At 37.2% G+C, this 15,687-nt stretch overlaps 1 protein-coding gene across 5 annotated transcripts in view; it reads left to right on the top strand.

Annotated features, from left to right (window-relative positions):
• Positions 1-15,687, top strand: part of C5 (complement C5) — an 82,269-nt gene that overhangs the window by 19,181 nt on the left and 47,401 nt on the right. For all 5 annotated transcript variants that reach the window (XR_014796407.1, XM_084899718.1, XM_084899717.1 and 2 more), the window contains exons 8-17: positions 570-684; positions 3,586-3,712; positions 6,147-6,262; positions 7,692-7,877; positions 9,085-9,288; positions 10,441-10,650; positions 10,778-10,927; positions 11,687-11,816; positions 13,475-13,537; positions 14,609-14,806. Coding sequence is in view for 4 of the 5 variants with exons in the window: in XM_084899718.1 (XP_084755844.1) it covers positions 570-684; positions 3,586-3,712; positions 6,147-6,262; positions 7,692-7,877; positions 9,085-9,288; positions 10,441-10,650; positions 10,778-10,927; positions 11,687-11,816; positions 13,475-13,537; positions 14,609-14,806 (1,499 nt within the window). In the remaining variant the exon portion in view is untranslated. The remainder of the gene's footprint in view (positions 1-569; positions 685-3,585; positions 3,713-6,146; positions 6,263-7,691; positions 7,878-9,084; positions 9,289-10,440; positions 10,651-10,777; positions 10,928-11,686; positions 11,817-13,474; positions 13,538-14,608; positions 14,807-15,687) is intronic.

Here is a 15,687-nt window from a genome sequence, read left to right as displayed (position 1 = left end):
TAAAATAGTGTTTATTAGTCTAAAACACAGAAAAGGCTCACCTGACATGGAATTATAAAAATTAGTTCCATTTTCTTCTAATGGAAACACTATTTGTTCAAACTCTGAATAAGGGAAGTTAATTCTTGCTACAGTATTATTTGCTGTGTGGAAAATTTCCTTTACTCTTTAATTCTAAACTAAAAAGGTTTAATATGCAATTAGGATTAAAAATAAAATTTATCTCACATAACAGTAAGATAGGACATGCTGCTTTTAAATACATCGGAGGAAATAGGAAACAGCTCCCCACTGACATCAAAATCATCAAGGAAGCAATGTGTTCTGTAGGAAAAGGCTCTGGACCTGAGTCTTTTGATTCCTTCAAGATCAGTTTTTTTCATTAAGCTCATAGTTATAAAATCTGCAATTTGGCTTTATTATTATAATTTTATGAGGATGAAATGTAATTGTGGATGGAAGACAATTTAAAGTGTATCAAGTACGCAATGTAATTTCAAATTGTTTATCTGAATTTTATTTTTATAACCTTGATAGACAAATAATCTTATGGTATTATTGTTTGACAGATATTTTTATAACAAAGTTGTTGCTGAGGCTGAAGTTTTTGTTTCTTTTGGAATAAAAGATGATTTACATGATGATAACAAAGAAATGATGGAAAAAGCAATGCAAAGCACAATGGTAAGATGTTAAGATGTTCACTCATACCTAACGATACATCATGAGTGCCAGAGATGGAAAATAACTTCAAAATTATCTAGTCTGATCCCTAATTTTATATAAGATGGGAAATGGAACCTGAAAACGCTCCATTGGTTTCTCATTGTCCTTAGGATAAAGCCAACTTTCCATGACATCATCCTCCCTCTCCAGCCTATCTCCTGCCACTTCCCATCTTCCTCTCCCTTATACTAGTGTCTCTTGCTTCCAGGTCTTTGCAATGCTGCTCCTGCTTGAGAATGCTCTTGCCCTTTGTCCTCTCCTGCCTCTTCTTTGTCTGGCTAATTCCTCCTCAGACTTTAAGTCTCAACCTTGACTCCTTTTCTCTGGGAAGTCTCCCTGATTCCTCTCAAGTAGGTTAACTGCCCCTGCCAGGTACTCCCTTAGGCCTTGATTCTGTCTTAGTAGAGAACATTTTATGATTTATTCTCAACCAGGGACTATTTTTACCCCTAAGGAAAAATTTGGCGATGTTCCACAGACATTTGTCATTGTCATAACCGGGGTAGAAGATGCTACTGGCACTTCATGGATAGAGGTCAGGAGTGCTGCTAAACTCCTACAATGTACAGAGCAGCATCCCCTTCCCCCAACAGTTATCCTTCCAAAATGTTAATAGTAATGGTTTATTTACTTTTCTATTACTTGTAATTGTTTATTTACCTTTCAATCATTTTCTACACTAAACCCTTTGTGAATCTGAATTGTTCCCACTATATACTCAGAACCAGCATGGTTCCTGGAAGATAGTAGGTACTACTCTCTATCTACTATTAGTGAATGAATTTGATACCATTGGAATGAACCCAATTATTAATTAGTAGAAAAGGAACAGGGGGAAGGCCGACGAGTATAGGCATGTCATTAGTTCAGCTTTGCTAGAAAGCTGCAATTTAGACACATGCCAAATAAAGTCTGAGTGAAATAGAGAAGGTATTTGCTTGTCATTCATACCTGGGAACAAGTCATTGGCCAGAGCAGACATGGCCACTGCAAAGACACGACATTTGAAATATTTAAATTTCTTAAACAAAGAAGTTATCTCTTTTCCTTGATTCCTGGCCAGCAGGGGCTCTACACTCCTGCATTTGCCCACATGGCCCATGGATAACAGACACACTGGATTAATGGACTATACCTAACCTAATGCTACACCAGACCCAGCTCCACCATGGAACAGAATCTCTGCACACTGGCTTTGCTTCTAGTTCTGCTGAATCCCTAGCTGCACTTCTCCCAGGACTGGATTAAGGGAAATGGGACTTTGCAGACACAAGGATATAATTCCACACAAATAAAAATCACTCATCTGCCAATGCAAATCTCAGAAAATTCTTTTTCTCAAGATATCGTCAGGATCTGACCCCCCAGCACCCAATAGGGAAAGGGATACATCACTTTCACTGATGGGCACTGTATTTCCAGTGCCTATCAGTGAAAGTGATTATTGGAAAATTACTTGTCCCAGGTTAAGTAAGAGCTAGTTGTTGTTGGGATCAGATTAGAGCCCTAGTCTCCTTTTCCCTTATTCATTTATTTTTACATTATACCACAGATGATAAGGACTTATGTCATTCTACTCAGAGTATATATTCATGTAGTTTGCATTACCAGTTATTTAGCCTTTGCTTTTTCAAAAGACACTTTTATTTGTTCAAGATATAAATTAGATGCTTCTGGGCTTCTGAGTGGCACTCCCCCTGTGACAGCGCACTGACCACCAGGGGGCAGCTTCTGCATTGAGCACCTCATAGTAAGCAGTCGTCCACCGTTTGGAAAATTTGCCTATTACTTTTTTATTATATAGGCTTTTTTAAATTGGTTTCAGAAAGGAAGGGAGAACCATTGATTGGCTGCCTTCTGCATGCCCCTCACTGGGGATTAAGCCCACACCTGGGCATGTGCCCTTGACCAAAATCAAACCCATGACTCTTCAGTCTATAGATCAAAGCTCTAACCACTGAGAAAACCTGCTAGGGCTAGATGCCTCTTTTTAATGCAAGATTCTATGCTATGCAACAGATGTATTTCAGAGGGAAGGGGGGGGGCAGCCCAAAGAGATTAACTAAAGAACTTATATGCATATGGCATAGCTCATGGACAAACAATAGTGTGGGGAAGGCCAGGGGAGGGGGCGGGAACGTGGTAGGTAGAGGAGGTCAAGGGGGAGTGGGGGGGATAGAACCTTTGTAATATTTTCAACAATAAAGATTTTTTTAAAGTGATTCTATGCTAGACACTGAGACTTAAAAGCCAAATAATACAAAAATCCTTGGCTTCAAGTTATTTAATTTTAGAAGAAAAAAAATAAGGCAAAATCTATTTTACTATTATGCGTAATAGTTAAATGATACAGTATGACTTAACCCTATATCCTTTTACTTATTGTATGTTTTTAATTAATGTTTCAATATGTAAGCATCAAAGCACAAATTAAATATAAAACCCAACAAGCACTCAGTTAAGAGCAAAAGTAAGCCAAGAGGTCTAGGAAGATAGATGATGACTCAAGGATTGGAAGAAGACATCTTTATCAGCTAGTACAAAAAAAGACCTAGTTGAATCAAATGACGCTTAAGACACCCCATGTCTATAATTCAATAATATAAATTAGAAAATGACATTCTGGGCTTAATTTTATTTTATTTTATTTTATTTTTGAAGGGGAAACATTTTATTTTATTTTTTTCCATTTATTTTATTAAGGTATTATTTTAGACCAGTCATTTACTTTATTGCTGATGTTCAACCATTCCTCTGACATTGACCTTCACTTTGAGAGGCTAGTAAAAGCAGATTTTGTTAATTTTTCCTTATAAGTTTTTTTCTGAAATAACTCTTTAATTTTCCCCCTTTAAAAAGATGATAAATGGAATTGCTAAAGTCAAACTGAACTCTGAAATGGCAGTTAAAGAATTGTCCTACAGCAGTTTGGAAGACTTAAATGATAAGTACCTTTATATTGGTGTAGCAGTCATAGAGTCTTCAGGTAAGTTTTTCTTTCTTTCTTTCTTTTCCTTTATCTTGGGAAATATTTAGACAGTATATTAAAAGTATAAATGATATCTACAGTTCTTTCATCTTTTGTTCATTAAAAACTAGGATTAGAATATAGCTTCACCACTCTAGTCATTGGGTTCCCATTGCTTCAACTGCAAGATAGCACCTGCCCAATTGATATCCTGAGTGGCTCTGTAGGCTATCTGGCTTGAACATCCAGCACCCCAATATTCTCTCCTGTTGAGAAACAAAATAAAAATGAAATTATGTATGTAAAAATGTTTGATAAAGTAATTTGCAAATGGAAGTTATTATCATTATCATTGTTTTAGTGTCCTTTTCTGTGCAATGATGAAGTTGAACCAAATGCCACCTAAGACCTTTTTCAGCATAATGTTCAGAAATTCTGTCTAACATTGGAGGTGATGGTGTTTTTAAAATGGATATAATAATAGTATATAATTCATAGGGTTGTGGTTAGGGTTAAAGAGTCAATATACTCAAAGCACTCAAAACAATACTTGTCATGCCCTGGCCATGGTGGGTCAGTTGATTGTCAACATCCCATGTACCAAGAGGTCTCTGGTTTATTTCCTGGTCAGGGCACATGCCTGGGTTTCAGTAGGGGGCATACAGGAGGCAGCCAATTGATGTTTCTCTCTGATGTCTCTCTCTCTCTTCCTTCCTCCCTCCCTTCCTTTCCCTCTCCCTTTCTCTCTCTAAAATAAATAAAAACATTTTATAAAACAGTACCTATTACATAATGAGGATCATTTAAGTGTTAGCCCTTTTCATTCTCTTTCTTTTTCTTTTCCTCCTCCTTCTTTGGGTCCACCTACTTTATTATCATCCTTAACATCTTTTATAGTGCTCTCAATACCACTCCAGTGGTTTTTAATAGTAATTATTATTCCACATTGAGTTAAACTGTCTTGCTTCTGGTATGTCTTGATTACTAATATTTTATATTTTCAGGTTCATATTGAACCTCCAACTAACCTTGAACAAATAATTTAACCACACTGAGTCTTTTCATCTTTTTTATTTTTTGTAAAATTAAAGTTAAACACTAATGCCTCTTTTACCTCTTTAAATTTGTACTTCTAGAATAGAAGAATGGAGGTAATTATTCAGATATTGAACACCTTGTATATATCAGATGTCCAATAGATGTTGGATAAGGAGGATAACTAAATACTCCTTGCCCTGGCTGTTGTTTTTATCATTATTTTAATGTTTCTTCCTTATTTTTATTTTTGCTTGATTTATTTCAAATAAATTCAGCTTAATAAATATTTATAAAGTAGTCAAAGAGTGCCTCTAAGCATGCAGACTTCCAAATATGAGTGATGTATAATACCAATACTCAAAGGCTAACAACATACTAGCATCAGTTATAACACAAACAAACAAAGCATTCTATAACATGAAGGAATTCTATGTAAGCTTTAAGCACAGTAGTTAATGTCATTGACCTTGAGAGGAAGGTGAGATCTTAGGTGATGGTTGAGCAACCAAGAAGAGTGTCCCAAAGAGGATCAGTCTTGCAGGATAAGTAGGGTTTTGAGACAAGAATGGTAGATAGAGTGAAGTCAGCATCCTCTTTACAGGGACATACCAAGAGTGGAAAGTGAATCTTGATCTTTGATAATAACATATATCAAAGATGGCCGAAGTATAGGGATGTAATATTAGGAAGGAGTTTAAGGATACTAGAACTTTGTGTGTTATTTTCAATATTATAGTATAACTTAAGTTTAGCTGGAGGGTAATGCTATTGGGCTCTTGCAGGCCAGCTTTAGCCTTAGGGCAAGTGTCATTATTTAATATGTTAGGCATTCCCTAAATAAGCATTTCATTAAATTATATATAAATAAAATCCCATAAGATTTTAAAAAACTAACATTTAAAACTATTTGGTGGTATGTTCCTAAAAAGCCTTAAGATGGAGATATAATTCTTTGAATTTCTCTATCTCAAGCACTCTTTTCTGACTTCTACATTTCTCTCCATATTTCTTCACTGTAATGGTAAACCCCCTGTAAAGCTCAATCTCTGACCTATCCTTCCCTTCTCTCCTTAATCCTTTTTACATAATCAATGGAAACTCAGACCACTGCTAAAAAGTAGTGTCCCTTCTTTGCATTCTTCCTCAGTCCAGCTCTATAGCTCTAATTCTGCATGGGAGATATTTACATACAAGCCTTGTACATAGGCTTTGGAAACACTTGAGGTTTAAACTCTTCTCTGCACTGCCCCTCTGAACCAAGACCTATGTCCTGCTTACAATTCATAAATGAATGAGTGCCAGAATGGAGTGAGTGAAAGAACAAGTCTGTGGAGTCATAGCGACATAAAATTGATCCCCTTGTAGATAATATTCTATTGTAAAAAGGTCAACATGATCCTTGTCATTTCTTCAGGTGGATTTTCTGAAGAGGCAGAATTTTCTGCCGTCAAATATGTCCTCTCTCCCTACAAACTGAATTTGGTTGCTACTCCTCTTTTCTTGAAGCCTGGAATTCCATATTCTATCAAGGTAAGTGGAGGGAGGGGGGCAGGGAGAGAAATGCTGAATTGTCTTTTTCTGTTTACAGAAAACATGGATGTAGCAAATAGGGGAAGAACGCTAAAGAGGCAAATCATGGAGGGAGCCCCTCCTGTGATGTGGACAGGGGTGGGAAACTGCAGGCCCATTTCAGCCTTAGGGAAAGTGTCATTATTTAATGCTAGAGGCCTGATGCATGAAAATTCATGCACTGGAAGGAGGGCCCCTCAGCCAAGCCTGCCCCCTCTCACAGTCTGGGAGTCCTCAGAGGTGAGAGGTGACCCAGCAACCAGGGAAAGGTTATGACCCATCATACCTCTGCTACTGCCATTGCCTACAGTGCAAGCCTTGGCCAGCCCTGGTTACCTGAGCCTCTGGTGGCCCTGGCTGGCTGGGCAACCACCATCTGAGGGTTTCCTCTGCCTCAGGCTAGGGGGCTGAGGAAACTAGGGGACACCAGAGGCAGGTGTGCGGCAAGTGTGGGCCTGGTCTTGCTGCATGCCTGCCACCTGGTGGGGCTGAGGGGACTGGGTGCCACCACCTTTAAGGGTGTGGCAGTAAATTGGCTTATTCTCTCCTTATTCACTGTGAGTGCTGCCATTTTTGAGAGTGGAGGAGTCACTTGGCATATTTCCTCCTTATTAGCTGTGGGCACCACCATCTTTGTGATGGCATGAGAGTCAATTAGCATATTCTCTTTATTAGATAAGATGTTAGGCATTGCATTAAACTGCTGAGGGGGCTGCGGATCAGGCCCAAAGAGAGGCCTGGAGAAAGAAACAGGGTCTGATCAATAGCCTCTGTGGCAACTGTTGATCAGCACTTTCCTTTCTCTTTCTCTTTCTCTCAGGGCCTGGCCAGCAGCCACACCTCTCTTTCTCAATGGCAGTAGCAGAGAAAGGACTCCACTGGGGCTGGTGATCAGCCCCACCTCTCTGATCAGGCCCGTTGATAGGCCCAGAAACGCTGACTAGCATAGAAACCAACCAATCAGGACCAGATCTGGGTGAAGTGTGAGGAGCCAATGGCTGCTTAGGAGGTGGAGCTTTTGACACTGACTGGCATAGAAACCAACCAATCAGAACCAAATCTGGGTGAAGTTCGAAGGCAGAACCTAAGGTGGGGCGTTCAGAGATCATAATAATCTGGCCACTCAGTGTATACTTTCAATGGGGAGAAAAAAATTATTTCAGAATTGTTATGCTTTAAAACAAGTGCTGAACTGTTGAATTGAATTTGGAATGTTCCGACAAACAGGTGCAAGTTAAGGATTCTCTTGATGAGTTAATAGGAGGGGTGCCAGTGACCCTGAGTGGACAAACGGTCAATGACAAAATTATTAAAAAATTATTTCAGAATTGTTATGCTTTAAAACAAGTGCTGAACTGTTGAATTGAATTTGGAATGTTCCGACAAACAGGTGCAAGTTAAGGATTCGCTTGATGAGTTAGTAGGAGGGGTGCCAGTGACCCTGAGTGGACAAACGGTCAATGACAACCAAGAGATGGCTGAGTTGGAGTCAAAGGAAAGAGTAACAAGTTCCAGTGATGGAGTGGCTTCATTTGTGGTGAATCTCCCATCTGGAGTGACAGCGCTGGAGTTTACTGTGAGCTGAATTCAATTAAATTTTCTAGGACAATGTCCACTTTTGACTGTATGCTTTGGCTAGTGTGCAGAACTGATGCAGCAGATTTTATACTTAAGTCCAGTGAACAATTTCACAATGTTGCACCCAAAAATAAAAAAAAAAATAGCACTAGAGGAGGATAAATTTATCACTCTTTTATTTGGGAATTAAGTATTTTCTTTTACTTTAGTAAGACTATATTAGAATCCAGAAGCTTCAGAATAGGTACAACAATGGAAGACAATGGTTGGAATATTCTTTCCCCCAATTTTTATTTCTTTTCAAGGCCATAAAAGGGTTGAATGTGGGAGCCTCCCTTTTCTTCTACTGCATGAAGCACTACAACTTAGAGCTCACTTAATAGTTGTCTCTCCTAGCAAATAATGTCTAAGTTCCTCTTTCCAGGTTAAAAAAAAAAAAAAAAAAAAGAATAAGTTTATCACGTTAATGACCACAGTAAGTATCCATTCACTGTGATCTACTGAGTGCTTATGAACTGCTAAACATTGGGCTAAGAATTTTATATAGATCACTTTTAATATCCACTTAATCAGCTCTATAAGTTAAAGAATATTATTGTTTTGCAGTTGAGGAAACAGAGGCTTCAAACTTCTCTTTAATAACTTATCCAGAGTTAATAAATGGCAGCACTGGGATGCAAACCACTCCAGAGCATGAACTATAATACTAACCTTTTTGCTGTCAAAGGTGGATATGACATCATTTCTGCCCCACCCTGTGTTTATAAGCACTCCTCTATGCTATTACTGCACAATGAAATAGAGCCAGAGAATCTCTGTGATGTCCATTCACAACCCCTATCCTTCAGTCCTCATGACCTCCCTACCACTGCCCCAAATTTCTGCCATCCCAACACATAGAAGAGGAATCCTCAACCTGCCATTACATTTCAGGAAGGGTACTAATATTTGTTCCTGTGGCATCTTTCTCTCTTCACTTCACCAGACTTTCCCACCACAGCCCATAAGTCCATATGATTCTAATCATTGTCCGTAGTCTTTATAAAGTTATTTAATATCACAGTAGTATAAACATGGGAGTAGTAGAGGTATTCCTTTCTTCAGCGTTTGGTGGTGTGAAATTTAGAAAGCAAAGAAAAATTTAAAAGGTACATTTTACATAAAACATTTTATCACTATCGAGTCTCTGAAATGTTTCCTTTTAGGTCAGGACCAATGATCCAGATCTTCCAGAAGAAAATCAGGCCAGCAAAGATTACACAGCAAGAACATATTCATCTCTGAGCCAAAGTTATCTTTATATTGACTGGACTGGAACCTATAAACCTATGCTCGTAGGAGAAAATCTGAATATTATTGTTACCCCAAAAAGTCCATATATTGACAAAATAACTCACTATAATTACTTGGTAAGTAAATAATGATAAAATTGCATCTATTTATTTCCCCATCTGAGTCATTTTCCTTTGCTTATAGAGAAACATTAGAATGATTCCTAAAATTTGTTTTAACAAAGCATTTCAACAGCATCATCTAATTTGATAACCAGTTTTTTAAAAACCTTTGAGATTGGTTCAACAAAGGTTCATCGTGACCATTTCATTGATGAGGAAACTGAGAGACAAAGAAGTTAAAAGACTTGCCATGGTCACTCAGATTGGAAAAGGAAGATTTTGATTTGAACTGGGAACCTCTAATTCCTTGTCTGATCTCCTTTTACCAAAGACAGGTGGCTACTCCTCAGAGAGAGTCTAATTAAATTCTTATGTTACCTATGCTCTATATCATGGCCAAAGATTACATACCTAGACCTATTTAAAATATATGCATTTCACTGGCATAAAAGGAGAACCCAAATCCTGTTTTTATTGATAAGTGTTGAATCATATCATACCTGCACGAGTTCTATAGCTCTATAACATTCCTTATTAAATCAATTCAGTTAGCAGAGGTGGTCAGTAATGCCTGTCCGTGAAATATAGGGGAAGAATGTATAAAAAAAATATTAAGAGCTTCTTGATAACTGTCAAAGAAATGGAATGAATTATTCCAATGGCAAGCCAAACAGATGGCAGTGATGGATTTTTTTTTTAACATTTTTAAAAAAGAAATTAAAAAATAAATGAGGATCAAAGATCATATTGGCTGATGAAGAAATAGGGAACCTATTTAGGGACCAAAACTTTGTAATCTGTAATTTAAAAAAAATTTATGCTTCCAACTTAGAAGCTAACCTCTGCTTTTAAAAATTAATTCCTTAATAAGATGTACTTCACTTGTCTATTTTTTAAATCTGTAAAACAAAGGACATTTTAGTGATTTTAAACAGATTTGTTAGTTCTCTGTTTTCCTAATTATGTGATTTTGAACTAAAATCAGTATGACATTTTGTTAATTCCTGAGCCTCAGTCCATTCATTTGCACAATGGCAATAAAACACACAGTAGGCTCATACAACTTAACTTTCTTTTTCTTTAGCATAATTTCTATTCCAGCTTCAAGCTCCATCCTGAAACAAAGGTTTTGTTTCTGTAGTTATTGTTGCCACTCTTTATTTTTAGATTTTATCCAAGGGCAAAATTGTTCACTTTGGCACAAGGGAGAAACTTCCAGATTCCCCTTATCAAAGTATAAATGCTCCAGTGACATTGAACATGGTTCCTTCAGCCCGTATCCTGGTCTATTACATCGTCACAGGAGAGCAGACAGCAGAATTAGTGTCTGACTCAATCTGGTTAAATATTGAAGAAAAATGCGGCAACCAGCTTCAGGTAAGCCACAAATGATGTCACAATTTAATTTGTTTCTGAATAAAGGAGACTATAAATAGTAGCCTATGAAATTTTTTCTCATAAAAATGACCTTTTTTTTTTCTTTCTTTTTCAAATGATTTTTCAGGTTTATCTGTCTCCAGATACAGATTCATATTCTCCAGGTGAACATGTGTCTCTTAATTTGGCAACTCACTCAGATTCCTGGGTGGCTTTAACAGCAGTGGACAGTGCTATATATGGAGTCCAAAGGAAGGCCAAGAAGTCCCTAGAAAAAGTTAAGTAGTGCATAACCTTGGTTACGGTGCATAGGTGTCTCTGTGCAGTGTTTCAAAAAAGTATGGCCCCCTGGAGCTGAAACACAACTGAGGCCTAGATGTTATCTTTACTTTGACCAAAACTGTCTTTGTAGTCAACAGATATAAGACTTTGTTCCTAAAATTATTTTATGCAGGTCAGAACCTCATTGTCCTGAGGGCTTAATGCTTAAGGGACTTGTCATGTAAGGGTTTGTATGAGAGTCGTATGAGACTATAATATATCTTGACCCCTTGTTTCTCCTCTAAGGGAGTATAAACCATATGACTTATGATGCTAGGGGAAGAAAGGTCACCCTGAGGGTAACGTCCTAGCTTATAATATTTGTTTCCCAGTTTTGCTCATTGCTAGGCACCTAAGACTGTGCCCTGTTGATATTTCATATCTGGTCTATCATTCATGTTCTGCTCATACCTGTCTAACTGCCTGCTCTATCAATTGCAGCATGTATTCAAAGTACAAAACACCATGGATCAGTTTCTAAAAAGCTCCTCACCAAAGCTTAAGACTTAGTTCTTGCTTTAATTTTGAATAGGTATATATTTAAAAATGTAAAAGGACAAACTAAAGGAATGAAGTTGGGAAATTTGGGCTCTGGCCATTTGATAAATGAGTATTTCACAAGTTTGTTATAACCATGAAACAACTCACACCTTTAGTTCTTTAGAGGGATGATTTCTATATCTGAATAGGCTCAACATTTTGGCTGTCTGGACAGGTATTTCAAGTTTTAGAGAAGAGTGACCTAGGCTGTGGGGCAGGTGGTGGCCGCAACAATGCAGAGGTATTCCACCTGGCTGGACTCACCTTCCTCACCAATGCAAATGCAGATGACATCCAAGAAAATGGTAAAACTCTCAGCACTTTTTGTTTTTTCTTCAAATTGATACTGAAACTCACATAGACCATTTGCCTCCTAGGTCTCATTTTTGTTCGTCCTCCAGAATATTCTCTACACTGATATTAGAATGACATTTCATTAGCTTTTAAAATAAAGTACACATTTTTTTAGTGAAGTACTCAAAGCCTCCCATGATCTTCTCTTCAACTCTCTCCAACTATTTCTCATCCTGTTTTACCTTACCTTACCTTACCTTACCTTACCTTACCTTACCTTACCTTACCTTACCTTACCTTACCTTTCCTTACCTTTCCTTACCTTTCCTTATCTTACCTTACCTTACTTTACCTTTCCTTACCTTACCTTACCTTACCTTACCTTACCTTACCTTACCTTACCTTACCTTTCCTTACCTTTCCTTACCTTATGTTTAAGCTAACAGAACCAAGTGTAGTTTTTGGATTGATGGCACTATGCTATTACACTTTTGGGCCTTTCTTCATCAGAACTGTTTTTTCTTTTATTAGCCTGGAGAAGCTAGTGAAAGAATCATCTCCTCTATGAGTATTCTTTCCCCCATAAAATTAATCATTCCCTCCTCTTTTAATAGAGAAAATATTGTAGGGACTAACTCTATAAGTAATAAAATAGGAGTGCATCACTGCACATTCTTACACTAAATTATACAACTTTTCTCAGCCACTGCACTGGGAGCTTCCTAAGGGTAAAGACCACATCTTTACTTATATTGATTTTAAAGAGGAAGGGAGAGGAAGAGAAGGAAGCATCAATGATGAGAGAGAACACTAGTCAGTTTGGTCAGGGGGCATCCAATCAATGTCTCTCTCTGAAAAATCAATGGGAAAATATCCTCAGGTGAGAATTTAAAAAAAAAAATGATGAGAGAGAATCATTTATCAGCTACCTCCTGTACCCCCCACATTGGGGATTGACCCCACAATCCAGCTGTGTGCCCTGACCAGGAATCAAACTGTGACCTCCTGGTTCATAGGTTGACACTTAACCACTGAGCAACACCAGCCAAGCAGGACCACATCTTAATTGTCTTCTTTCTATGGTTTTAAAACTGTTTATAAGTGTATTTAATACTATTATTTGTAACTAGAGGCTCAGTGGATGACATCTGTGTCCAAGGGGGTGGGGGCACAGGTCCCTCAGCCCAGCCTGCACCCTTTCACAGGTGCGGTGTGTGTGTGTGTGGAGGGGGGGGGAGTGTGTGTCGTAGGGACCAGTCATTCTACCCTGTTCAGTCAACTTGCATATTACCCTTTTATTATGGTATATAGGATAATATAGTACAAAGAACAAATAATAAAAAGAACATATCCAACAAAAACTTTGTTCACTCTAAATACTTAGCTATTTCTCTGTAATGAGTAGATCAAAAAGGTTACCGGATTCAAAATCAAACTCAGATCAAACAAGTCAAACTCTAAAACACTAGATCATGAGCTCCCCTCAGATAAAACAAGTCATAGTAAGATGTATAGTATACAATGCCTAGTTGAAAGCATGTTTTCAATATTTTAAATGAATTATTTGTGAATGTTTTAAATATTTATATATTTTATGGAATTTTTAAAATATTTTAATCTCCTTTTTTTCTTTCTTCTTTTTGTCTTTATTGTTTAAAAAACAAAACAGATAAACCTTGTGAAGAAATTCTCAGGCCAAAAAGAATGCTGCTAAAGAAAATAGAAGAACAAGGTACTCTAAGAATTTCACGTGATTGTAAAAAGGTTATGGTCATATCATTCAAAAGCTGGAGGAAATTAAACATTATCTGATGTCCCCTAACTCAGATAGAATGGGGAAAAAGAAACATATGTACAGACATCTAATTCACCAACTAATCATCTAATTCATCTAATTTATCTAATAATCAAAAAGATTATTCCAAATATATCCAATAGGTCATTTAATCTGAAGAAAATAAAGTTTTATTTCTATCTCTAAAAGATAAACTTATTTTTGATAAATATTATTGTGATAAATATTTATCACAAATATTTCCTCTCCACAAACTTAATCTAACAATTAAAATCATATTATTTCATTTTATTCTGAAAACATAATTTAATTAATTTGGGGGTATATCTGGAAATCTATTTTTTTAATTAAATATGTTTAACAGTTAATAGTATTTTGTATTGCTCTTTGGGAAATAAGTCTAATATAAATTATTTAAAACAATTTTTTAACTAGAAATTTGATAATTGGCAGTGTTATAATAGAAAGAACATTGAACTGGGAGTCAGTTGCCTGAGTTCAACTAATAATCATTCTTATAATAATATAATAATTTATTCCATTTTTATATGTATTATTTTAATGCTAACTTTTATTCTAAGTTCTAATGACTCAAAAAGAGACACATTAATTTAAGTGTTTACAATGAAGAGTGATGCTACTAGTGAAGGTCCTCAAACCATATCACACAAAAAGTGTTTGGGGGAAGAAAAGGATATTTAGCTTGAAGAAGGAAATACTTATGTAGTGATGATTGCTCTCTTTAAATACTTGAGTGTTTCTCAATCAAAGGGTGCTGAACCCAAGGCACCAGTTTCAAGACTTAATGTGAATCAGAATTGACTGCCTACGTCATGAGACCACATTCTCCCCATTATTAGAGTAGTTCCAAAGGGAGGCTGATCAGCCAACTAACCATGACTCTTGTGGGGAGGGGGTCATATGGCAGTAGAAACCAAGTATCTCTTCAGATCTCTTCTAAGCGTGATTTATGCATGATCAAGGACACCTGTATTATTACCATTTCAGCTGCTAAATACAAACATATCCAAGTGAAGAAATGTTGTCGTGATGGAGCCTATCGTAATGATGATGAAAGCTGTGAACAGCGAGCTGCCCGGATTAAGCTAGGCCAAAGATGCATCCAAGCTTTTTTGAATTGTTGTACCATAGCACACGTGTACCGTACTGAAGAGTCTCATAAACTGATGCAATTGGGAAGGCTGCGTAAGTTTGATGTTTCCTATATCAGAATTCTGCCCAAAATGAAGAATTTTGTGTAATTTTATGCTGCTAAGAAAGCAATTTTCATGCTCTATTTTAAATTAAAATAGAAAAGGTAACTTGTAAATGCCCCTAAGGAAAAAAAATCTGTTAATCATTTTTGGGAATCCAAAGAGGTACATCTAGTCTATGTAGCAGAGTACATTAGTCCATAGTCAAGACCCTGTGCTCACTCTATAAACCTGAATGATTGTTTATCCTCTCAGAGTCTCAGCCTTCTCATTTTTAAAGCAAGAAAGTTAGGCCAGATGATATCCAATGTGCCTTTGAGCTCTAAAATTTTATGCTACTGTGATATTACAACCATTAAAAATTCCAGTTATACCTATATGACCAAATATAAGCAAAAGATTTTAAAATCTAGCATAAGGTTAAGTGTACTTATATAAAAGTTGAAATCTCACTTCTGTTTCAAGTACAATATATAATTTCAGATTCTATAGAACTCTAATTAATATGTTTTCAGAACTTTTAGGACTTTGTTTCATTTACATATAGTTAAAGCAAAATAGACAAAGGCAGAATGACCAGTCTTATTTTATAATCTGACTAGATGCCCAGTGTACAAATTCATGCACCCCTGGAGTCCCTCGGCCTGAACTGTGAGATGGGGCTGGAACCGGCTCTCTGACATCTCCCAAGGGGTCTCGGATTGCAAGAGGGCACAAGCCAGGCCAAGGGACCCACCAGTGCATGATCAGGGCAGGGAGGGACACAGGAAGTTGGCCAGCCTAGGGGGAACCTGAAAGGGCTCTAAGACATGTCCGGCCTGTCTTGCTTAGTCCCAATGAGTTGGATCTCAGCAGCAAGCTCACCTACCGGTC

Source organism: Pipistrellus hanaki (genome assembly GCF_964339955.1).
Source record: "Pipistrellus hanaki genome assembly, chromosome: 11".
Taxonomy (NCBI): Eukaryota; Metazoa; Chordata; class Mammalia; order Chiroptera; family Vespertilionidae; genus Pipistrellus; species Pipistrellus hanaki.
The sequence above is the reverse complement of the archived record's forward strand: the minus strand, read 5'-3'. Positions and strand labels throughout refer to the sequence as shown.